Genomic DNA, 26,721 nt, shown 5'->3' with positions numbered 1-26,721 from the left:
AGTTCAGACAATCAACAATGAAGTCACTGGCCTACAGTCACAATGATAAACCAGTGAGAGTCCCCTAATCAAGCCATGAAGTGGCTTCAATTAGAAGAAAAAAACTGGACTGAGAAAGACAAGAAGTTAGAATTTAGTCATGCCTTACAGAATTGCTGTATTTTACATTTTAGCTCTATTCAAACTATATTGTCAATGTTCTCTATTAATCCTAATGATGTGATATACACAACTTACCTCCCCTCAAAGACTGCATCCTTCTTGAGAACAAGGGAAAATTTGTTTCCTTCATTTTTCACTACTTCCACTCTCTGTCTCCTATGACCTTGCCTACACCCCCTTGCTCATTTCAGCCCCTCTCTCCACTACTTAGACGAGACTGATCCCCTTTGTGGATCCCACAACACCTGGGGTCCCAGCTACTCAAACACACAGCCCCTGTGACATCTGCTGTGCTGGTACTTAGGAAACAGTGTCTTGAGCTTCTTTTTTTAAAAGAGATTATAAGGCAGAAACCTTATTTTATAATTCTTTACACCATCCATGGTGCTTAGCAAAATGGCATTTGACAAATATTTGTTCACTAAATATTTGCTGGACTAAATCTAATAATCTAGGGAAAGAAATCTGAAATAAAACCACCTGATATTTATGTAACACTATCAATTGCAAAGCAGTTTCTTTCCTTTTCATTTTTATTTTGGAATAATTTTAGACTTCTAGAAAAGTTGCAAAGAGAAGGGAAGCAAAAATATAAAAACAGGGAGACTCTTAAATACGGAGAACAAACTGAGGGTTGCTGGAGGGGTTGTGGGAGGAGGAGGGGCTAAATGGGTAAGGGGCATTAAGGAAGACACTTGTTGGGATGAGCAGTGGGTGTTATACACAAGGGATCAATCACTGGAATCTACTCCTGAAATTATTGTTGCACTATGTGCTAACCAACTTGGATGTAAATTAAAAAATAAATTGAAAAAAAAATAGAATATCTAAGTTCTCAAAAAACAAAAGTTGGAAAGATAGTACAAAGATAGCAATATTAGGGGAAACTGAGTCAAGGGCATATTATCTTATATAAGCATAGCACATTTGTCAAAGCTAAAAAATGAACACCAATGTATTACTATTAATTAAACTTACGACTTTATTTGGATTCGCCAGCTTCTCCACTAAGGTCCTTTTTATGTTACAAGAACCAATCCAGGATCCTGCGGTGTCTTTAGCAAATTTTTTTTCATTAGCCCATTTATCTGCCCAATAGCTCTGTGAGGAAGATGCTATTCCCATCATATTTAAGACAAAACTGAAGCTCACAGAGGTTCCACCCAGACAGCGCCACGCAGGTAGCAAACAGCAAAACCAGTATTCAAATCCAGAATACCATTAAGTAAAAACAACGGAGGGACAGGAGGAGAAATGAAGATTGCTTTGACGGCTTTCCTGTACCAAGACGACAGGGTAAATGGGGCAAGTAGGTAAAATGGCAGTTGAATGGTCTCTGGTTTCCGCAACAAGGAGTATTTCACAAGGTTCCCTCTGTGATGTTGGTTAAACACTCTAACTTTATGAATCAGATATTCATGCAGGGCTGAGACATACTTGTCACAGTTAGCCAAAAAAAGATCAGGATTTGTAAATTCTTGTTCTTAATCCCGGACAGGCTGCCAGCTCACTGTGTGTTCCAAGATCTTCAGGTGTGTGCAGAGTAGTGTGGGGTTCTTGGTATACAAAGCCCCCACATCCAGGAATGGCGAAGGCAACTGCCAACAATGGAAACTTTTTAAACTGAAGATCAGCTCGTAATATACAATGCACAGTAAAGCAGTCACTATCTCTTGTCCATGAAACACAAGCAATGTATTTCCAAGGCAATGGACTACTCAGTTCTTCCTAAGAGCAACCAAGGGGCGCCTGGGTGGTGCAGTCAGTTGTGTGTCCAACTTTGGTTCAAGTCATGATCTCATGGTTAGTGAGTTCAAGCCTCGCGTTGGGCTCTGTGCTGACAGCTCAGAGCCTGGAGCCTGCTTCAGATTCTGTGTCTCCTTCTCTCTTTGCCTCTCCCCTACTTGCACTCTGTCTCTTTCTCTCAAACATTAAATAAACATTAAAAAAAAAAATAAAAAAAGAGCACCCAAACTAGAAAAACCTTTCATAATTAGCATGACATAGGGTGGGTGAGGCTTATAGAAAGAAAAACTAAATTAGATGGAAAAAAAGAAGAAAAATTAGATGAAAAACAAGAAGAGAAACTTGTAAATGGACAAAGCCATACCATGTTACCTGATGGGAAAATTTAGTCCTTTCCTGGCTAATTCACCCAATTTCCATTTACATCCCACCACGCTTCTAAAAACTCAAAGTCTGAAATTTGTTTTGAAAATGTATAAACTACCAAAGAATATCATGGAGAAACAGTTATAGGGCAGGACTAGCCCTTTGAGACATTAGAAAAACATGGCGCACCTGGGTGGCTCGGTCGGTTAAGCTCTGACTTCGGCTCAGGTCATGATCTCACCGTGATCTCACGGTTCATGAGCTGGAGTCCCACTTCAGGTGAACATAAGCCCTGCTTCAGGTAGAACATGAGCCCCACTTTGGGTGAGCCCCGCTGTGCGTTCTCTCTTTCTCTGCCCCTTGTTCACTTGTGTGCTCGCGCGCACGCTCGTGCTCTCTCTCTCTCAAAAAAAAAAAAATGTTCAGGCATAATTATTTTTAAGTTTTCTATCTCCTTTTCTATAAAAGCCACAGAAAATGAGAGAAAAATGTAAAACCATACATGGGGGTAAACTTACAATCATAAACGTAACAGATAAAACTTATACCTAAGTACTTCGTATATATTAAGATGGCTATTAAAAAAAAATCAGGAAACAAGTGTTGGCAAGGATATGGAAAAACTGGAACACTCATTCATTGCTAGAGGAAATGTAAAATGGTGCATCTGCCATGGAAATAGTTTGAGGAATGCTCAAAAAGATACACAGAATTATCATACATAAAACCCATCAACTCTACTCCTAGGTTTATGGCCAAAAGAATTGAAAGCCGGGACTCAAACAGATACATGTACACCCCTATTCACAACAGCATTATTCAATATTATTCAAACTAGCCCAAGGGTAGGCACAATTGTATGTCCATCAACAGCTGAATGGATACATAAAATGTGACATTCACATACGGTGGAATGTTATTCAGCCTTAAAAAGGAATGAGATTCTGATACATGGCTACAACATGGATGAATCTGGAAAACATGACAAGTGAAATAAGCCAGAGACAAAAGGAAAAATTGTTCCACTTCTATGAGGTACCTAGAATAAATAAACTGTTAAAGAGAGTAGAAGAGAGGTTACCAAGGACTGGTGTTGGAGGGCAAATGGAAAGGAAAAAAATACTGTTTAAAGGGTACAAAGTTTCAGGGGCTCTTGGGTGGTTTGGTCTAGTAAGGAGCCAATTCTTGATTTCGTCTCAGGTCGTGATCACACGGTTCATGACGATCAAGCCCACACAGCTTGGGATTCTCTCTCTCCTTTTCTCTCTGCCCCTCCCCCACACTCTCGTGTTCTCTCTCTCTCAAAATAAATAAATAAATAAGCTACAGATGGATGGATAGATAGATGGTACAGAGTTTCAGTTTGGGAAGATGAAAAAGTTCTAGAAGTGCATAGGGGTGGTGACAGTTGCACAACATTGAGAATGTAATTAATGCCACTAAATTACATACTTCAAATGTTTAATGCCTATGTATATTCTGCCACAATTTAAAAAAAAAGCAATCTCTAATATATAAATCTCTAAAATAAACTTCCAAATATCAAGAAAAAAAATCAAATTCTATGAAAAAAAATCACACAAGAGGAAAGAAACGGTGGAGCAACTAATAACTAAAAACATGCAATTAGGTTCCACAATGAAGCGACACTTAAGAGCTACTAGCAAAATGATAAACCAGTATTTATAAGGTTTCAGGAAAAAAATAAACCTCATATACCATCTAGTGGAAAATTCATACTGCTTTGGAATATATGATTGCTTCAATCCCTTTGGAAGGCAATCTGTTAACATACATCTGATCTCATTTCTAAACATTTGTATCCTCTGACTCAAGAACTTTATTCAGGAAGAAACAAAGCTGTGTGCAAAGACATTTGCATTAGGATTTTGTTTTACAACAGAGAAATACGTAAGAATTGAAGAATGGGTAAATGAATATTAACTGTGAAGTAGTATGAGGCCACTAAAAAAAAAATAAACAAGACAACAGATACATAGAAGCATGTATAAAAAATAAGAGACAAAAAATCCCACATACCCATGCTACATAACTATAATTGTATGAAATTATTCATCAAGACAAAAGCTAACTTTGAGGTCTTAGGCACTCTATATGCTTTATATAATTTATTCCTTATAACAACTTTCTGAGATATAGACTCTTGTCCTAATTTTATTGATGAGAAAACTAAGGCCCACCACTGACCGCGGCCAGCGTGACTCCAGACTTCATGTGCATGGAAATCACATTTAAGAGACGAGTAAGAGATGTAATTTTCTTGGTAAAGTTTTCAATAAAAAGTCACAAAGTCACTCATGGCACACAAGCCTCAATGAAGTGCTATATACCATTCGTCTACTTCTCAAATGCACCCCTTCCAAACCTTGGTAATATTAGGTTTATACAGACGGGCTGCCATTCACTTTCATTTTATAAAAATGGATACTTTACAGTTGTGACAACATGAAAAAAAACACCTGGAACTCGGTTCTGTTTTTGCCCCAAATGTCTTTTTCATGCATAACTGCAGAGCACAGCCAGAAAGGCTTGCTAAATCAATCTTGTGTGTCTGTGGAAATATTTCCTGGAGGCACAGCTCGCTGCCACCACCATTTTGGAACTGGTCCTCACAGCTCTAAGAGCAGAGTATTGAAGGATGAAGATGTCCTCATTCACAGCCGCAAACTCCCTTCTTGTCTTGTGCTGCCAAAGAGTGGGCTTCTGTCTGCTCCCCAAAGGGAAGGTAAGATCTTCCTGTACCCCTTGGGTGGACGCGAAAGAGCCTACAAAGTCCAGACTGGCTGTGAGGCAAAGGTGAACCGTCATCACAGCAGAAAGGAGAGAGACGAGACGGAGGCCAAGGCCTTAGTATTTTAACAGGCAGAAATCCCCAAAACGCAACAACCGTCCCTCACAGACGGGTTCTGGGAACAGTCTAGGCATTCAGATACACCACCATAAAACATGCCCAATGCAGCTTTGGCTTTCTGAGGACACGGCTGGCACCTGCCTCGTCTGCTGAAACATAATGTTCCTGGAGATAAGGATAACACACAAAGGTACCTAAAAATAAACACAGGGGAAACGCAGATCTCTTCTGGTATCCAAGGAAAGTGACTCAAAGACCATCACCATATAAAGTCAATTTACCAATAGTTTTTTATAAGAAAAGCAGAGATGACTGAAGGAAACCAGTGTCAAGGAATATAGACCCCTGAGAAACGGAGGGGTTGGTAGCCTGGCCACAGCCTCCAGGAAACAAGTGGTTCTAAAAAAACCAGTTCCCCTTCCCCATTTGTAAGGGCTGGCCCTCCTCCACAAGTGACTTCTTTCTCTAAGGGAAGCATATTTACTGGTGTTCACGGAGCCGCATCAGGTTTTCTCTAACACAGTCCACAGCCACCACCTGGCCACCCTCTTCACACAGACTGGAGGCCAGGCCCCCGCCCCACCGCCCCCCGTGGCTGCTACGACTGGATGTTCCAGCACTTGGATATGGTGGCTGGCACAGGGACACCGGGAGGATGAGATGGTAGCCGCCTGTACTCCCCACCTCCAGCTCATCCTTATCCTTAAGGCTCAGGGTGAGCCAGCTAACTCGATTTCTTCAAGCAGGTCCCAAACTCCAAGGAGTAAGTCAGGCCACCACAGATACACTGAAACAAGGACAGGCCACTGCATCCTGCAGCCCGGTGCACATAATGGTATAACTAAACACCATAAACTATCAGACGGGCTCTGCAGCTCGCATCTATAGGAAAGTCACGAGAAAGGAACGCTAACCGATTTGTGCTATTCAGTATGCTGGTCTCGCAAAGAGGAGTAGCAATACCACGGGAATGCTATGAACAGGCTTGCCGCTCCAGATCTCTGCTCTTTGGGCCACACCTCTGCTATCACAAGCATCTACAAAATTCGATGTCACATACTGATTTAAACACTTACATTTCTACAGTTTATTGAAGCAAACACCCAAGTCCATTCCCAACTGCTTCAAATTAAAACAAATGAGCAAACGATCGGCCATACTAAAGCTTTGACAATTTTCAAGACATTTAGAAAACTGGACTTCTTTTTCCTTTCTAATTCGACACCGTCCTGATGAGACAGAAGGAAAGCATGACAAAAAATGATTTGTTTTGAAATAGGTCCTTCCCTTCCCACTTACAGAGAAGTAGAATCAAGGGCAGGAAAGTTCTCTGTGGACACAGAAGGGGCACCTATTCTCAAATGGGACAAATACTCTCACAGCCACAGAATGTGCCCTCCCCACCCCAATCCCATGGCACCTGGCTCTGCCCCTAGTCAGCATCCCAACCGATCCAACGGTGCCGCCATCTTCTCAAACCCAGCTCGGAGCAACAATACTTAGTCTTCTTTCTCCCTAGTCTGATCATTTCCTTAAATTAAGGGAATAAAAAATGTATCATATAGAAATAAGATACCCCTTGCCCCCAAAACTGATAAGAAATGAATCTAAAAAATCAATACTCTTTATTTTTGTGCAAAGTAATATTTTAGAAGAGTGTATGAAGTCATATGGAGAATAACCTTGGCCAGAGACAAAAGAAGATGGGCCAATGGAAAGGGTGATGGGTTCAAGTTCATTTCAGTATCGGAGTCTTCTCTCGCCCACCCTACATCCTGACACAGCAGAGTCCTGGCTCCATGTGAGCACAAGTTAGAAGCCGCTGCTTTCATTCAGGCTGGTATTTTGGGTTGTCACTCACCTGTGCCATTGGCCAAGCCATTGTGGGTTGGGTTCTTGACGGGCTGGCGGTGCCGGTTGCTAGTACCGGGGCTTTGCTCGCCGGTTGCTGTGGTTGTTCTGGCTGAACCACCTGAATGTCTGTGCGTCCTGGAAATTCAAAGTATAAAGCAGACAGACATAAGTCACTGTGAAAAAGACAGCAGTATGTCCCATCTAAGTCACCGCATTCCCTCTCTATTTATTGGAAATAAGACCTTTAATAGCCCCTCTGGTCTTTGACTCAACAGAAGCTGGCTCCAAACAGAGAGCCCCAGGTAAGGTTCCTTCTTGGTAATAACCCAGAAGGCAACTTTGGGTAAACTTTTCCACTTGAAGTAAACAAATCCAGAGTGAATTGCCCCCACATCTGAAATAACTGGCAAAATATCCTGTGACCATCACATTATTTTTATTGGGCTCAAATGTAAGAAATAAACAAGAATCACTGGACAGGCTACAGATGACATATTTCTCCCATTAGGCAAAAAGAGCCCAAAACTTATCCAAATCCATTTTCTCTATAGCTAGAAACATACTGCCCTTGGGAAAGGAAGTCAAGAGGCACCAGACAGCCTCAGCCAATGCACAGGTTGACATGTTTTATGTAGAAAAGATGACTCCGTGGTCCATCCCAACAAATGAGGAACAATGCATAAAGGGATCTATATCACAAGGAAAACGGTGGGATCCAGGAGCAAAGAATCTATTTGACAACTTCAGAACAACAGATAGTAGGCAGTATGTATTCTCACGATCCTGCTGTAGCCTGACTTTGTTCACTAGTGAAAATATCTAAGCCTCCCTGCCCTTCAGTCCAGCTGTTTTGTCAAAGGAGACTATGCTACTACTTAGTCATTATCTACTAGTTTTCAGCAGTGAGAGCATTTAAATATTATCCATTGAAGAAAGACCAATCTATCTCATGTGACATGGGGCAGTGAGGTTACTATCAACAATGAAAGGAATAATTACTATACAAGTATATAATATGTGCTGAGCCTGAACATTATGTAACAGATATCCATGATGCACTGTGCACTTCACGTATTTTATCTCATTTAACAGGGCAACCCTGGAAGGAGCTTACTATTATTATGCCCATTTTACAGATAAGAAAAAAGACAGAGAAAGTAAGCACTGGAGCAAGACTCAAATCCAAGCAGTCTAAGGTCAAGAGCCGATGCTCTTTGGTTGGAGGCTGGGGGTGGGAAACCTGGATTTGAACTGAATCCCTCCCAGGCTATTCTTTCATGGGTCACTCGGCCAATAGAAAGCTAAAGAGCTCTAACAGAAAGGTCCCCTGCTGGGCTGGAAGGCTCCATACCTACCACAACACCTCTGCTGGTGAGACCCCCCTCAATCAGCGTGTTGGAACAAGCCTGCAGCACAACAAACCTGTAGGTTCTCGGGGGGGGGGGGGGGGGGGAACAGGTGCCCCCACCAACCACCTACTCTAGCACAAGAAACAGACTTTTTCCAATAAGCCAAAATATCAATAGTGATTAAAAAATATGTATTAATAGTGATTATCTTTGTTGTGAACATGAATTCCCTTAGCTTTTCCTTTTATGCTTTTCTAGTTTTCTTCATTGAGTTTGTACACCTTTGAGTAAGGAAAAAAGTCTTTTCTTGGACCAAAACTAGAAGCAAGGAAGGAAGGACGGATAGAAGGGAGGAAGGAAGGAAAGAAGAAACCTTGCAAACCTTGGAGTTCATACCTAAAGACTGCACGACAGTTAAAAATGGATAGAGAGGGCACAAATGAGCTATGGAAATAAGGATTTAATTTGGACTCTCTTTTTCCATCTTATTTTTCCCTGAGCTAATTTCATAAATCAAAAGCTGTCAACCACACCTCAGTCAAGAAAAATATTTCAAACTCCCACATCACGGGAAGAAATGTTAGTACTGAACACTTTACCACAAGCCCTCATCGAAAGCAGGAGGAGTACAGATTAGTTCCAAAGGGAAAGACGGGTCTTCAGCCACTGGCAAATGTGTGTATATGTGTTTAAGACAGAGAGCTCAAGAGAGATAAAACTGGTTAATAGAAAGTTTATTTCAGCCAAGAATCCCCTTAAAAGGACAAAAAATCCTCTCTGATTTGGTACTCACAGCCCACAGCAGAGGGCTGTATCACTCAAGAGGCAGCAGGCTGTGTGGGCAGCATAGAAAATGCGACCTCAGTCCTGTCACACACACAGGCTCCAAAAAGCCCATGAGCACGTCCAGTCGAGGGCTCCTTGTCCCTCTGCAGAGCAGCTGGGCATGACAGCAGGGTGGGCCCCACTAACTCCCCCTGACTCCTCCCTCCCTTCCCCGAAAGGGCATGTGGTCAGAGTTGAGAGAGAATAGTTTCAGAAATGTTTAACCACTAATGATAGCAGCTTGCCCTGAATGATGGGCTGCAGCAGGGCTGGGATTAGCCTGGAAACCAGGGGCAGCTGGGACCACTTGGCGTGAAGTGCTGCCTCCCTGGCCGCAGCTCACTGCCACCCCCGCCCTCCCCTCCCCTGCGCGCGCGCGCGCGCGCGCGCGCGCGCGCGCGCACACACACACACACACACACACACACACACACACACACACACACACACACACACACACACACACACACACACACACACACACACACACACACACACACACCCATTGCCCAGATTCTTCTCTTGCCCCAAATCGGGAGTTACTACCTTTTTCACCTTGAATTACCTTTAATAGAAGAGTCTCAAAGAAGAGAAGGTCTCAACATTTAAGGAAAATCTTCCCTTCAGCAGTTTCCTCTCTTGGAGGATTCACTCAGCCCTTACAAGATGGGACTATGTCGTGATTAAAAGCTGGCCCAAATGTTGAAACCACACACCATAAGCCAAAATAGTATCAGGACAAACGCGGGACGATGGGGTGGAGATGAGCTGGGCTCCACCACAGGCAGCCTGGCTTCAGCTCTGCCAGTGACTTCAACTTTGGCCCGATCCTGCCACCATTTTGAGGGCGGGTGGGCAGCAGGGGTCGGGTGGGGAGTTATGCAGCTCCTGTGGTAGTCAGAAGAAGATGGAACAGCAAAACTCCACAAGTAGTTTCAAGTCACCTAGTTACAGAGACTGAGTTTTCTTCACAGCATGCCCTTCTCAGAATGCTGGCATGTCCTCACCTAAGTTCCTCTCTCAGAAACTGAAGCCTCCCTAAGAAATCCAGTCAGGGCCAGGGCCCTGGAAATCTCTCTCCACACTCCTAGAAACAGATTTGTGGCACACGAGCCCCAGACAGGGCTCTGGGCTGTCCCCTGGCACTCAGGCTTTGCCATTCACAGAGTTGGCCTCGGTCCTCAGCTGCACCCTGAAAGTCACAGCCTTGGTTGCTTTGGGACATCTTGTATCGCTTTTCATGAAGTCCACTGAAAAGCAATCAATTATTATTTTCCTTTTAGGTTTTATTGATTTATTTTGAGAGAGAGAGCACACACAGGCATACACTCAAGCAGGGGAGGGGCAGAGAGAGAGGGAGAGAGAGAACCCCAAGCAGGCTCCGCACCATCAGCATGGAGCCAGACGCAGGGTTTGATCCCACAAACAGCAAGATCATGACCTGAGGTGAAACCAAGAGTGGGACGCTCAACCTACTGAGCCACCCAGGTACCCTTCATCTATTGTTTTCTGAGCACTAAGCCCTATTCTAGGACTAGCAACAAAACAGAAAGGGTGCCTGGAGCTTCCGGATCAGTGAACACGTGGAGATGTGGGTAGAGCGGCGGGCCTGGAAAGCGCACGGAAGCTCGGCACCTTCCCCCACACCCCACCCTATGCATCTCTTCCATCTGGCTGTTGATTCGTATCCTGTATCGTACTCTTCAGTAAACTGGTGAGCACTAAGAAACAAAACCAGAAAGAGTCCCTGATCTCAAGGAGCCTACATCTTAGTGGAAATGCGGCGATTTGTAATTTTGCTCAGACACAAACTTGCATCACACCCTACAATGCTGACATGTGAGAGCCACTTGGCCAGTGAGTGAGCCTGGCTGACAACCTGGCACTGTCCTTCCAGTGCAGCTTTGTTGACCATCATCACACGGCAATAGTTGATGTGGAGTACTTATATAAAACTTTGTTTCCTTGGTTAAAAAATAAGGAGGGCAGCCCTAGCATTGGTACCATGAGTGAAAACGAAATGAAGAGTCCAAAAAAGTGATGCCTTACAAGCCAGAACACAAAATTTTTTGCCAAGTTAAAAGTGGAATTCAAATTTGGTAGTGGCTCACAATTTGAGATTATTAACTCTATCATAACCTTCACATGGAAATGGATTTTTAAAAACAGTTAGTGACTTCATCAAAATTCAACATGCCTACCCTTCTAAAAACATTGGCCAGAAAACAAAAAGACAATCCAGAGACTGGGGAAAAATATGTGCAAAATACATATCTGATAAAGGACTTAGATCCACAATATATAAAGAACTCTCAAAACTCAGTAACAACAAACCAATATAAAAAATAATCAAAAGATTTTAACTAACGTTTCACCAGAGATGATCTACAAATGGCAAACAAGCACATGAAAGATGTTCAACATCATTAGTCATTAGGGAAATACGAATTAAAATCAGAATGAGCCACCATCACACGCGTGTCAGAATGGACACTAAACAGACAAAAAAACTGCCAGTAAAAAGTGCTGAGGAGGATGGATGCAAGCAAACTGAACCTCTCAAACATGGTAGAGCCACTTTAGAAAACGGTTTGGCAGTTTCTCATGAAGTTAAATAATGCATTTAGCATACAAACCACAGTCCTACTCCTACATATTTACCCAAAAGAAAGGAAAATACAGGCTTCCCCAAAACCTCTAGGCAAATGTTTACAGTGACTTTCTTCCTTATTTCCAAACTTGTAAACAACCCAAAGTCCTTCAACTGGTGAAATCGACAGACTGTGGTACATCCATACAAGGGAATACTACTTAGCAAATAAAAGCAAACGAACTACTAATACACAAAACAACATGGATTTATCTCAAATGCACTACACTAACCAGAAGAAGGAGGACTTTAAAGGCTACAGTTTGTCATTCCATTTTTATAACATTTGGGAAGAAGCAAGGCAAACTATAGGCAAAGAAAACAGATTTGGGGGGCGCCTGGGTGGCGCAGTCGGTTAAGCGTCCGACTTCAGCCAGGTCACGATCTCGCGGTTCGTGAGTTCGAGCCCCGCGTCAGGCTCTGGGCTGATGGCTCAGAGCCTGGAGCCTGTTTCCGATTCTGTGTTTCCCTCTCTCTCTGCCCCTCCCCCGTTCATGCTCCGTCTCTCTCTGTCCCAAAAATAAATAAACGTTGAAAAAAAAAATTAAAAAAAAAAAAAAAGAAAGAAAACAGATTTGGTGTTTGGCAGTGGCTGGAGGTAGTAGGAGAGGCTGACGACAAAGAGGCACAAAAGAACTTTTCAGGGAGATAAAACTGTGTACGTCTTGAGTATGGTAGCGGTTACCAGATTATATGCTTTTGTCAAAACCCACAGAACTGTATACTGCAAAGGATGAATTTTACCGTGTACAAATTATATCTCAGTAAACCTAACTTAATAATTTTTTTAAAAAATCAATCTGTATATTGCAGCCAATGTAAATAAAAACAGTTCATCACATGAGAAAAAATAAAAGTGAGCAAAAGTTTTAAAACACAGGTAACTATAGTGTGAGGATATGCTCAAAAAAATACAGAAAGCAAGAATCTTGATAAGAATGTACGTCAGGCGACATTCAGGACTCTCCAAACACTCTGTATTAGTAAATGTGAAAATTCTTCAAAGCATAGGGACACATCTCTCCCAAATGTCAAGAAGTCCCGGCTGACTGGATACCAAGCGCTGAGCATAATTTTCTATCTTGGTAAAAGATGCCAAGACACAAAACAGGGGTTCTTTGACCTCCGATTCAGGCCCATCAGTATTTGAGCTCCACACAAGAGAAGTTTCGAGGTATAACAACTAATAGTGAGCTAACCTCCACTTAAAAAGACAAATCAATGGGCGCCTGGGTGGCTGTCAGTTAAGCGTCTAACTTCAGCTCAGGTCATGATCTCACAGTCTGTGAGTTCAAGCCCGGGGCCGGGCTCTAGGCTGACAGCTCAAAGCCTGAAGCCTGCTTTGGATTCTGTGTCTCCCTCTCTCTCTCTCTGCTCCTCCCCCACTCGTGCGCTCGCTCTCTCTCTCTCTCTCTCTCTCTCCCAAAAATAAACATTAAAAAATTTTTTTTGATAAATAAATAAATCAAAAAACAATGTATAGACATTAAAAGCACCCAATAAACCCTTTTCACATTCCAATCCAAGGAATCGATATGTGCCTGGATGACCTGACCCAAGATGGTGTCTGTCCTGCCCCTCTTCCAAGGCCTCTTAACTGGGCATTGTCTTTTAATAGCAGCATGGAAACAAAACTGAGTGAGGCTGGGCCAGTTTCCAGTAAGACAACCAGCAAAAAAACAGGCTCTTAAAATAGAAGCACAGGAAAAAAAAAAAAAAAAAAACAGGGGAATTGGTAATGGGAAAAGAAACTGTTTCCACCATGGAGAGAGGCATCGACAAGCAAACCTGCTCCGACCTACCCCCTCCTCAATTCTTCCTCCCTGTTCAAATGTGGATTCGAGGGGGGGGGTGGGTGGGGGGAGGGCGGCCATAGGGAAGGGGATAAGAAGGGGAGGTTAAAAGGGAAAGGCGCAATTAAGAGTTAAAATGGGACCCTTCCAGTCATTCCAAGGGTAATTTACGGCTCTGTTCCACACCCTACCTCTAGGCTGCCAGCCTCTGAAATGACAGGAAAGGTAAAAATAAAACTGCTGCCAAGTCCATTCTACGTCCCTCCCGGAAAGACAAATGATTTACTTCTTCCCAGCCTGGAGTACAGAGCAGTCTCCCCAAAGTGGCAGCTCTAGGAGACTAAAAGATGCATCTTGCAAGAGAACGTAGGATACGTTTTGATTCATCTAACCGAATTCCAGATTGCAGGTTGGGAACGCTAAAAGAGAATGCTCAAACACCCTCCCACACTTGAAAGAGAGCTAAAGCTCACGGGAAGTAGTCACTCCCCATTCCGCCCCGTTCGGTGCTGCAGCGGGTGACTGATGTGTCCCACGGCCTGAGACGGCACAAGGATGTAGGACGCTCAGGCAGCCAGAGCTGTGGGCCGCCGACCCCCACGGACACGCAGTTGGAATCTGCATGGGGGGACCCTGAAAGGGATGCGGAGCCCCGGCTTGTGCAGGTAAGCCAGAAGAGCGTCTCCACCTTCTGTCTACCGAAATCGTTTGAGTGTCCCCTGTGCTACAGCCTCAGACCAAAAAGGACTACGTAGGACCCTGAGGTACCAGGGTCAACGACACACTCGGGTGTTATTTCTAAGTGTTCTGACACAGCATATCACAAAGGCAGAAATCCAGCAGGAGTGAGGTAAGCTCCAAAAAGAGTATGTTCCTTGGACATTCCTCAACACAATGCGCCAAATTGCTCCTGAGGAAAATTCAGAGGCTCTGCTGATCTGTTCAGCTGGCACACTCTTCTCTAGAAGCCCGATCCAAATCTTGGTCTAAACGTCCCTCATCTCCCAGGCTAGAGTAAATTCTCTTGCATTCTCTCACAAGGCATTCTAATTTTCCCTTTATGGCACTTGTATTTGTGATTGTATATTCGTTTGTTTATTTGTTCAATGTCTATCTCCAGTAAGGTCCATGAGGTCAGGAACCATGTCTCTTTTGTGTACCTTTGCATAACCAGCACCCAGCATGTGCCTGGCCTTACAAGAAGGTGCATAAAAATATTTGCTGAATGAATAAAAGAAGCAGGCATTCAAGTTCAAAAGCACTCTTGGGCCTGTAATCTCTAGTACCACCAAAGTTCTTTGCAATCCACTCATCACCTCCTCATCTCCCGCCATCCCTTTAGAGAATGGAATCCATGCCAGGGGATGGAATCCAAAGTCTAGCAGATAATTGAGAAGTATCAGAGCTACTGCCTTCCAGAAAGACTAACTCTAAGCATCATGTAAAAACGTTCTCTAATATTAGCGTCTAAAAATAAAAATGATTTCACCAGACCCATTTTATGCCCACATACATATACTAAAATTGTGAGACAATCTTCAAATCCAACCAGATTCTACGTGGGTTTTTATGTGTCCCAGCTGTAATTTTCAAGCACACGCCAACAGGTAAAGACTAGGCAAGTGAGTAACATGACAGTTAAGAGAAATACCTTCTGTGGTAGACAGAATTTTTTTTTTTTTAACGTTTATTTATTTTTGAGACAGAGAGAGACAGAGAATGAACAGGGGAGGGGCAGAGAGAGAGGGAGACACAGAATCCGAAACAGGCTCCAGGCTCCGAGCGGTCAGCACAGAGCCCGACGCGGGGCTCGAACTCAGGGACCGTGAGATCATGACCTGAGCCGAAGTCGGACGCTTAACCGACCAAGCCACCCAGGCGCCCCTATGGTAGGCAGAATTTCTAAAACGACCCCGCCTCCAAAAGATACCCCACCCTAATGCCTAAAACCAGTGAATGCAACAAAACTTCACACCCTTGATAATGTTATATGGCAGCTGACCTTAATAAAGGGAGATCACACAAGCAGGCCTGATCTCCTAAAAGCAGCATGTTTTCTCTGGCAGGTGTGAGAAGTGGGGAGCAAAAAAGAACATCAGGGCAATTCAAAGTTCAAGGGGGATTTGACACACCCTTGCTGGCGTGAACATGGGAGTGGGGAACACGCAGGCGGCCTTACAGACCTGAGAGAGGCCCCAGTTTAATAGCCAGTAAGGAAACAAGGACCTGAGTCCTACACCCACAAGTAACTGAAGTCTATCGACAACCTGAAAGAATTTTGAAGCAAATACTTCTTAGACTTTCCTGATAAGAATGCAGCCAGGCCAGGGAGCCTAGTGGCTCAGTAAGTTGAGTGTCTGACTCTTGATCTTGGCTCAGGTCACGATCTCACGTTTTGTGGGTTCCAGCCCCACATCAGCACTCTCGCTCTCTCTCTCTCTCTCTCTCAAAAATAAACATTAAAAAAATATCTTTGAAAACAAAAGAATGAAGGGGCACCTGGGTGGCTCAGTTGGTTAAGTGCCCAACCTCAGCTCAGGTCATGATCTTGCGGTCCATGGGTTTGAGCCCTGCATCGGGCTCTGTGCTGACAGCTCAGAGCTGGAGCCTGCTTCAGATTCTGTGTCTTCTCCCTCTCCGCCCCTTTCCCACTCATGCTCTATCTCAAAAATAAATAATAAACATTAAAAAAAAAAAGTTTAAAAAAATAAAAAAAGAACACAGCCTGGCCAACACCTTGATTTTGACCCTGTGGGACCCTGAGGAGACAATCCAGCCAGCCAGCCTGTGCTGTTACAGAAGGGTGAGCTAAAAAATGTTACTGTTTTAAGCCCTAAGTTTGTGGTGATTTATTACACAGCAATAGAAAATCAATACATCCTCCCAAACAAATAAATGTCAATTTCCACAGAAGACGATACTAATTTTTAAAGATATGGCTAGGTAATAGCCTTGGCCCAAATTCTTGCGACCATCCTGTTTCACTCTGATTTCAGAAGGCCTCATGCAGGTATGGCTTAGCTCTACGCAATCAGGGCTCATCTCCTAGGAACAGCATTTCTGTGATGCAGCGTCCTTTATGAGATACACGTTCTTAAGATTCAACAATTGCTTGTCAATTTGAACAAACGATATATAAGTGAATTGTTACTATTCTTAGTGGGTAAGTAACATTCTCTTCTGGTAGAATCCAGGTACAGGGACTTTACACATTCTTTTTCCCCAAAAGGACATAATTATGTGTCAAGCTATGTCTGATTCCAGTGCTAACTGCAGAAGTTGCAAGGATTTGGAAAGAATAGTCCATGCGAAGGGTTCAATACAGAACTATCAGTCATGAAGAAAAAACAGAGGACACAGGAGAGACTGAGAGAGCAGTGGCAACCCACCAGGCTCTTGGCGGTTAGGCTAAGCCTTAGAAAGCACAAGGCAGTCCTGATAAAAAGTCTCCCCTATACCCTGGGCCCCTGAGATCATCACTTCTCAGGAGTTGTGGCACCAAGGAATGTAAACTAGTAGCAAGACCCACCCCGAAGTTTCGGCAAATAAGGAGCAAGAACACAAGACTCTTTCAATTCAACAAATATTTATTGAGCTGCCACTACGTGCAGCAAGGCGCTATTCTAGGCTCCGCTAGGGACAGGCAGAGGGATAACGCACACGTGCCTTTAGCATGGCATTTGGCTGAGGGTCTGGCACCACTCCCCCTGCACCCTCGGCCCCTCCAAGAAGAAATAAATGGAGAAGTAACTCCTCAGTAGTCTGCAATTCATTCTTTCCTAAGTGTAAAGCAAAACCGAATGATGTGATTTAAAATAAAACTTTTTTAAACTGTTTTTAAAGGTAAAATTTTAAAAAATTAAATAAAAAAAAAAAAAGGAACAACAAACCAACTTGGTCTTACTTCCCCCGTCTCCTTCACAAAATAACAATTATTTGTACTACATCCTACTCAATGTTTTCACTAATCTCTTTTTTTTTTTTTTAATTTGTGTCATTTTAGGCGTGCCTGGGTGGTTTGGTCAGTTAAACGTCTGATTTCAGCTCACGTCATAATCTCACAGTTTTTAACTTCGAGCCCCGTGTCGGGCTCTGTGCTGACAGCTCAGAGCCTAGAACCTGCTTTAGATTCTGTGGCTCCCTCTCTGCTGCTCCCCTACTCATGTGTGCACTCGCACGCTTTCTGTGTGTGTGTGTCTCTCTCTCAAAAATAAACATTCAAAAACCATAGTCATTTTGTCATTAGAACTTAAACCTTCAAAGGCCATCTATCTATACAATAGACCCAACACAGAGACATGCTAAAAAGTAAAGCCAAACAAAATCTTCACAGAGGGAGCAAGTCCTTGGTCTCTCCATACCCTTCACACTGCTGGATGTAGACTTTCACACTCCGTTATCAAATAATGAGAAAACCAAAGATGACTTCCACTCATCAAGACAAAGAAAAGCACACCTAAGGCAGGTTTAACGTGGCAAGTCAGTCTAGGGATAGGAAATAAAGAAGGCAGGACACACAGAAATGAAAAGCCGAGGGGATGATGAAAACAACTCCAAGGACATCACGAATCAAAGAAATGTATATGGCCTGGGACACTTTAAAGGTAGATGCTATCATCCTGGTGTTTTAAAAATTCACCTGAATGCCATCGCAAATAATGCTACCTAACATACAAGGACCAAAAAGGTTGAAACTAAATGGGCAGGGAGGGGCACCTGAGTGGCTCAGTCAGTTAAGAATCTGACTTTCCACTGATGTCATGATCTGACAGTTCTCAAGTTTGAGTCCCGCATGGGATGAGCACCAGCCCACCCCCCTCCTTGGGGTGAGCCCTGTTTTCTCTCCCTCTCCCTCTTCCTCTCCTTCTCCCTCTCCTTCCCTCCCTCCCTCTCTCTCTCCCCTCTCCTTCTCCCTCTCTCTACACCCCCCCTTATTCACTTGGGTCTTACTCCTCCTCAAAAACAAATAAATAAATAAATGGGCAGGGAAAAATACATGCCAAGCAAATATGAAACAAAAAGGAAGCTGGGACAGCTATGCTAACGTCAAACCAAACAGATTTTTAAAAATAATTTTTACAAATCGGGTGTAGTTTACACAGAGTAAAATTCACCCTTTTTAAGGGTACTGTCTAATGAGTTGTAGCAAATGTATACAATCGTGTTACCACCACCATAATCAAGACACAGGACATTTCCATTCTCGGTGCTCTTTTGCAGTTAATCCCTCCCATCAGTTCCTAGAAACTGCTGATTAGATGTCTATCCCTGTAATTTTGCCTTTTCCAGAATGCTATAGGCTACAATGCAGCCTTTTGTGTCTGGCTTCTTGCACTCCACCTGATGCTTTTGAGTATCATGTACGTTGTTGTAGATTGTTCCTTTTCACTGTGCAGACCAAATAAATTTTAAGAGAAAAAGTACTAAAAAAACAGAGGATCATGAGATCAGGACAAAGTTCAATTCGCCATAAGTCATATTTCAAATTCATAGTATGAGCCAATAAAATGACCTTAAAATGCATAAAACAGAAGTTCATAGACACGATCTGGCCCCATCTAGTGCTGCCCCCCTCTCCTATTTTCCCACTACTCCCTCCACACCAGCCAAACCAGCCTCCCCACCACTCTTCCAGCTCCACGGGGCTCTGCAGAAGCCATTCCTCTGCCCCAATAGTCTTCCTCTCACATATCCTCACAGCCAGCCCTCATCTTCTTCAAATCTTTGCAAAAGGTCACGTTCTTAATGATGACTCACTTGACTACCCCATTTACTACTGCATCCCGCTGTTCTATAATACAGTCGTATATATGCATGTATATGTGTAATATATATATACATATATATATGTATATTTCCATGGATCAGATTTATTTTTTAATCAATAAAGATCAAAAAACAAAAAAGAGGATCACTCTAATATTCTCCATTATTATAGAAGCCAAGGCACAGAATGTTTCCAGAAAGAACTAGTCCACGAGGTAAACCTGCAGAAAGGTCAGGTGAGCCTCTGTGGCTGTAATTTTGGAGGAAAGATAGAACCAGATGCAACAATGAAGTGAACACATAAAGGGAAACAAAGATGGGAGACCCAAAGAATATTGAGACCAATATCTTCACTATATTTTTAATAAGTTTTTTTTTTTAAGTCTATTTATTCATCCTGAGAGAGAGAGAAACAGAGCACAGGAGCAGGACAGGGGCAGAGAGAGAGGGAGGATTGAGAATCCCAAGAAAGCTCTGTGCTGTCAGTGCAGAGCCAGATGCAGGGCTCGAACTCAAACTGTGAGATCATGACCCAAGCCAAAGTCAAGAGCCAGACGCTTAACCAACGGAGCCACCCAGGTGCCTCTATATTTTTAATAAGTTAAGGGTACATGATAACTTCAGGAACACTGTGACACATGAAGCATAATGCTATATAAACTCTGTATTTCAGTTCGGTAAATATTTTTATCTAACACAAAACTTAAATATAGAATCCTTTCATTGTTTGAAATGCATCATTCTATCAAGGCTACGGAGTATGCTATTGTAAAGACACGCACTAAACTAAATCCCAGGGGCGGCTGGATGGGTCAGTCAGTTAAGTGGCCAACTTAGGCTCAGGTCATGATCTTGCGGTTTGTGAGTTCAAGCCTCGCATCAGGCTCTGTGCTGACAGCTCAGAGCCTGGAGCCTGCTTCAGATTCTGTGTCTCCTCCTCTCTCCTCCCATCCCATGCTCCGGCTCTGTCTCTCTCTGTCTCTCAATAATAAACGTTAAAAAAAAAAAAAAAACTAAACCCCAAATCTCCACTTCCATAGAGCTTGGCAATTTCAAAAGGAGTCACTGAGTGCCCACAGAATCCTAAAGGAAAAGTCTAACCTCATCATGCCACACTATGCCACCAAATGGCTTAAGCCCCCCTCTCTCCCTGCCATCCCCATCTGTCCAAAGCATCTGCCATCAGTTCTGTTCTGCTTCTTAATCACCACATCCCCAAGCTGCCTAAGCTCCCAGGACTAAAAAGTCATTTCTCCAAAACCCATACTCTCTTTATTTGCTTCTCTGTATATCCTGTCCCTTTCAACCACAATTTTCTAGAATTAAGAAATCCCAGAATCCAGATACAGATATAATTAAAGTAGAAATACCACTGCTGTGCCCTCATTGTGGTGACCCTTATACTGGCCCCATAGTCCAATATCAGAAATACACTTTGTTTTGCTCTGTATCTCTTCAAGTTTGGTTTTCATTCCTCCCCTAAGGATACACTTTCAGAGTGTGACTGCCCCAGGGCCACACGGTACTACCTTTTCACAGACGCTGCTAACACCAATCTCAACCATTATGGGGGATGCCATTTTAAAGTGACAGCTTCATAAGCTCCTCCCCTCCTGCATTTCTTATTTCCTTGAATAACATCACAATCTAAGCACCGAGTCCTCTCTGTTCCTGTTCATCCTTCACCCCGTCTCATTAGTCAGTCACCCAGTCCTGCTCAGTGATTACACCTCCTAGGTATTTCTAGGTATTTCTCTTGAATTCTCTCCATTCTGCCCACTGCCCAAGGCCAGTCATCAATTCCTTACTCACCAGTTCCCTACAACAGTCCTCCTCTTGGTCCCTGGTTCTAATTTCAACCTCCACTGTGGCAGACATCCCCAATCTCTTCTATTCTACAAGTATCCCTGCTTCTGCCTACTTGCTCAGGGGCCAGAAGACCCTTAAATTCCCTTGCAGCTAAGTTCTGGAAGTAATGCAGATTATATGAATGAGAAGTTCTTGCAGATTTGGAAAGCAGAAAGAAAGCAGAGGCCATTCCTCTTGTGGTCCTGATGACTGGCAGGGGCTCTGGCAGCCCCCATTCTTTATACCCTGGCCACCAGCGTCCTGTGTGTGAGGCAGCTGTAGGGGCAGCAAGTTTCCCAACATGTGGATTGCAGATGCAGGGCTGTGACCTTAAAACCAAGGATGGGGAAGGTCATGCTTCTGTTCTTCCAGCCCATACAAAGACTTCTGTAAACACTTAATTCCACACATTTAATCCCTTTCTGCTCAAGATACCTCGAGTGGCTTCTATTTGAGTGACTTCTATTTCCTGCAATGAACCTTAACTGATACAACTTCAAATGTATCCATTTGATATTTTCCTGAATAATGTATTACAGAAACAGCACATCATGCCCTTTCTCAAAATTCAGTGGTTCACTATCTCCAAAGAATTTAAAAATCTAAAGTTTTGGGGCACCTGGGTGGTTCAGTCAGTTAAGTGTCCAATTCTGGCTCAGGTCACGTTTCATGGTTTGTGAGTTCCAGCCCCCCCGTCGGGCTCTGTGCTGACCGCTTGGAACTTGGAGCCTACTTTGGATTCCGTGTCTCCCTCTCTCTCTGCCCCTCCCCCACTCATACTCTGTCTCTCTCTCTCTCTCTCTCTCTCTCTCTCTCTGAAAAATAAAAAAACATTAAAAATTTATTTTTAAAAAAAAGTCCTCAATAAAGCATAAAGGCCCTTTATGAATTGGGTCTCACCTTCTTACCATCTCCTATAGCAGGGATCAGCAAACTGCCTATACAAGGCCAAACAGCAAATATTTTATGCTTTGCGGACCGTCCAATCTCTGTCACAACTACTTAACTCTGCCACTGGAGCATAAAAGTGGCCATAGACAATATGTAAATGAACGAGTATAGCTGTATTCAAATAAAACATTACTTACTAAATAAATAAATTATTATTTACAAAAACAGGTTATCAAGACCATAAAGATAAGCCACAGACTGTAAGAAAATGTTTGCAAAGGACATATCTGATAAAGAACTGATACCCAAAATATAAAAAACAACTCTTAAAACTCAACCATCAGAAACCTCCCAGGGGCGTCTGAGTGGCTCTGTTGGTTAAGCGGCTGACTCGATTTTCACTCAGGTCATGATCTCACGATTGTGAGACTGAGCCCCACATTAAGCTCTGTGTTGGACATTGGGTCTGCTTGGGTTTCTCTCTATATATCTCCCTCTGACCCTCTCCTCCACTCTTGTTCACTCTCTCTCTCTCCCTCTCAAAATAAATAAATAAATAAATATTTTTAAAAAAGAAAAGAAACCACCCGACTAAAAAATAGGCCAAGGAACTGAAAAGACACTTCACCAAACAACAACAACATAGGTGACAAATAAAGCTATGAAAACATGCTCCACGTCATCTATCATCAGGAAAATGCAAATTAAAACAGCAATGACATACTACTTCAAAGTTATTAGAATGGCCAAAATCTAGAACACTGATAACACCAAATGTTGGTGAGGATACAGAACAAGAGGAACTATCATTCATTGTTGGTGGGAACATAAAATAGTACAGCTACTATGGAAGACAACCTGGTAGTTTTTTACAAAACTAAACATACTTTGGGATGCCTGGGTGGCTCAGTCGGTTAAGCATCCAACTCTTGATTATAGCTCAAGTCAATGATGTCATGGTTTCTGACTTCAAGCCCCGCATTGGGCTCAGTGCTGACAGAGCAGAGCCTGCTTGGGATTCTCTCTCTACCCCTCCCTGGCTCACGTGCATTCTCTTTCTCTCTTCTCTCTCTAAGTAAATAAACTTAAAAAAAACAAAAAACAAAAAAAAACTACACATACTTTTACCATATGTTCCAGCAATCACTCTCCTTGGCATTTACCTCAAAGAGCTGAAAGTATGTCTACAAAAAAACCTGCACACGGATGTTTCTAGCAGCCTTACTCATGACTGTCAAAACTTGGACAGAATCAAGCCTGTCCTTCAGTTGGTGAATGGATGAATAAACTGTGTACATCCAATGGAATACTATTCAGCACTAAAAAGAAATGCACTATCAAGTCATAAAATAACATGGAGGAAACCTAAATGCATTACTACTAAGTGAAAGAAGCCGATCTGAGCTACATACTTGATGATTCCAATGATATGACATTCTAGAAAAGGCAGAGAGTCTTGCGGAAACTATAAAAGAATCACTGGTTGCAGGAGTTGAGGGGGAGAGAAAGATGAACAGGTAGAGCACAGAGGATTTTTAGGGCAGTAGAACTATTCTGTTTGACAGTATAATGGTGGATAAGCGTCCCTATAAATTCATCAAAACCCAGAGAATGTACAACAACGAGGGTGAAATGTAATGCAAACCACGGATTTGGGGGATGAGGATGTGTCAGTGTAGGTTCATCGACTGTTTAACAAATGTGCTGCACTAAGGGCACCCAGGTGGCTCAGTCCGTTAAGTGTCTGACTTCGGCTCAGGTAATGATCTCTGTACTGACAGCTCAGAGCCTGGAGCCTGGAGCCTGCTTCAGATTCTGTGTCTCTCACTCTTTCTACCCCTTCCCTGCTCGCACTCTCTCTCTCGCTCTCAAAAATAATTTTTTTTTTTAATGTGTTGTGCTAGTTCGGGATGTTAAGAGTAGGGGAGACATGTGTATGTGGGGGCTGAGGGCATATGGGAAATCGAAATCTCTGTACCTTCTGCTCAATTTTGCAATGAACCTAACACCGCTCTTTAAAAAAAAAGAAAAATAGGGGCACCTGGTGCCTCAGTTCCTTAAGCGTCTGGCTTTGGCTCAGGTCACGGTCTTGCGGTTCATGAGTATGAGCCCCACATCGAGCTCTATGCTGACAGCTCGAGCCTGGAGCCTGCTTTGGATTCTGTGTCTCCCCCTCTCTCTGCCCCTCCCGACCCGCACTGTGTGTGTCTCTCTCAAAAATAAACATTAAAAAAAAAAGTAAAAAAACAAAAACAAAAAAACAGGTGGCATCCTGGATCTGCCCTGTGAACCATAGTTTGCTGTAGCTATCAGCCCAAATATCTTACATATGGACATTACCAACTAGCTAACATTTCCTCGGATATGCTAAGTTCTCTTTATTCCGCCTTGTCTCCGCCCTGCTGCACTCTCTTCCTGGAATGACTTCCCTTACCCTGATGTCGCTGGTCTGCAAGCTCCTTTCAAAGTACAGCTCCAACGTGGGAGGTGTCCCCTAAATCCCCCAGGTGGATTTGGGTACACCGTCCACTATCCTCCTCTTGCATGTGAACTCACCACCATGGTGGGGTCCATCACCCTATCCTAATTATCACCTATGTGTCTGTCTCCTGCTAGATGCCACAGTCCTTGATGACAGGGACCACGGCTTTCTATCTTTGTATCACCACAACATAGCTCAGAGCCTGGCATTCCCGTGTGTGGAACAAATACTGCCTTTAATTGCAGATAGCTGCCTTACTTTCTCCTAGCTCACGAAAAGTTCCCAACCAGCTTTCTGGCACACACCACACCTCTCTAGGCTCACAGAAAAGAAATGCCCAATAACTACCTATAAAATGAAGAGATAAGTATATAGTACTGTATAGTGCATAATTTTAATTGGTATAAAATTAATAAATTAATGTATAAATGAATGTAATTAATCTCCATGACTACTTTTCAATGCCTTGCTTTGACTGTGCAGTAAGACTACTGTCCACAGTCTCAATCCTATTCCATCGAAACCAACTACTCATAAGAGAGTCCCTTGTAAGCAGGGACTGTGTCTTAGTTATCACTGAAGGAATAAATGAATTACACTAATTTCTCTTTTTTTTTTAATGTTTATTTATTTATTTTGAGAGAGAGAGTGGGAGCAGGGGAGGAACAGAGAGAGGGAGAGACAGAGAGAACCCCAAGCAGGCTCCATGCTGTGAGAGCAGAGCCCGACGCAGGGCTCAATCTCATAAACTGTGAGATCATGACCTGAGCCAAAATCAAGAATTGGACTCTCAACCAACTGAACCACCCAGGTGCCCCACACTTAACTTCTCTGCTTAATCCTTTTGCTTCCTCAGCAATCCTGAGGATTGGAAGTAAAAGCTGTTGGGCGGGAGGCTTGAATGAAAATTGTAAAGGTGTTCAGTTGAGCTTCATGCCGACAAGGTGACATCTCTAAATAACCGTGGTTTCAAATCAAGTAGCCTTTAGTCATCTCAGCTGAAAGGGAGGTTAACAGTGGCCAGTGATAATTGAGAGAATGGCCCAGTGCCCAAAGACTCAACTCTCATCCTGTCCGTCCCTCTGTCCCCATTAGCTTTGCTTCCCAAACCCCCCTGGTCCTCCCAGGACTCCCAGCAGCGTTCCCAGCAGATGCACGCCTGCTTGAGTTTATTTTTCTTTCCTTTCTGGGCTAGGCTGTCTGCAGACACAGCTGATGAGCTATTTAGAGCTCACCAGAGACCTTGGGGCTTTGTAAGTCTCTGAGACTACAGCTCTTTTAAATCTTCAGAGGTCATTAATGCCAAGGCACGGGAATCCATAAATTTGATATATTTTTATCAAAGCAGGATAAAAAGAGAAAGAGGAAAGGAGGGAGGATTAAAATTCTATCACAAGAGGTTCTGAAACTTTTGCACGTAAGAGAATCACAGGGGAGCACGTTAAAATGCAGGTTCTGACCGACGCTGGCCAACACTCACAGCTGATGATGGACATAAGCAAATTCAAGGCTTCTATCCCTTCACGCCAAACACACATATGCATATACATTCGTGCATGATCACACATGCTCTTACACAAAACAGACATGTACACACGGAATGAAGGAAAATTAATTGCCAAAGCCCCCTTACAGCTCCTTCAACAAGATCTCTTTCGGTCTTCAGACCTATTAATGAAAATGTTCAGTGCATTCTTCCCTTTTGGTCTCCCCATTTCCCTACGTAACTGTGGCAAATCTAGAGGGGCTCCTGGCTAGGTACCCAAGTCGGAGGAAATCTCAGGCTGTGCTTAGAGGAGCGGCATTGCTCACACACCACCCTGCGGGTCATCCGGGAGCTGGCTGCACCTCAACTCCCTGACTTCATATAACCGCGGCACGGGGAAAAACTCACAGGTGACGACGCATCAGCCAAGTATGGAGGGACTCAAACATCCTGACTGTCTACTCTCCAGTCTCGAATCTCACGCCCATTTCTAACCGAACAGTGACTCTGACGACAGCTGCCACTACCGGTGCGGACCCCCTTCTTTCCCTGCACGTATGCCCCGCTGCTGGCTTCTGTGGTTCACCGTTCGCCCCTTCCATAGTTCCCAAGACACTGCACGGACCGTCGG

General features: G+C 43.4%; 1 protein-coding gene across 3 annotated transcripts in view; it reads right to left on the bottom strand.

The window, feature by feature from the left end:
• The window catches only part of WWP2 (WW domain containing E3 ubiquitin protein ligase 2), a 151,249-nt gene that overhangs the window by 51,809 nt on the left and 72,719 nt on the right, over positions 1-26,721 (bottom strand). For all 3 annotated transcript variants that reach the window (XM_023245698.2, XM_023245699.2, XM_023245700.2), the window contains one exon: positions 7,008-7,135. In XM_023245698.2, coding sequence (XP_023101466.1) covers positions 7,008-7,135 — 128 coding nt within the window. The remainder of the gene's footprint in view (positions 1-7,007; positions 7,136-26,721) is intronic.

Source organism: Felis catus, chromosome E2, assembly GCF_018350175.1.
Source record: "Felis catus isolate Fca126 chromosome E2, F.catus_Fca126_mat1.0, whole genome shotgun sequence".
Lineage (NCBI taxonomy): Eukaryota > Metazoa > Chordata > Mammalia > Carnivora > Felidae > Felis > Felis catus.
Note: the sequence above shows the minus strand (reverse complement) of the source record. Positions and strands in the feature narration are given on the sequence as shown.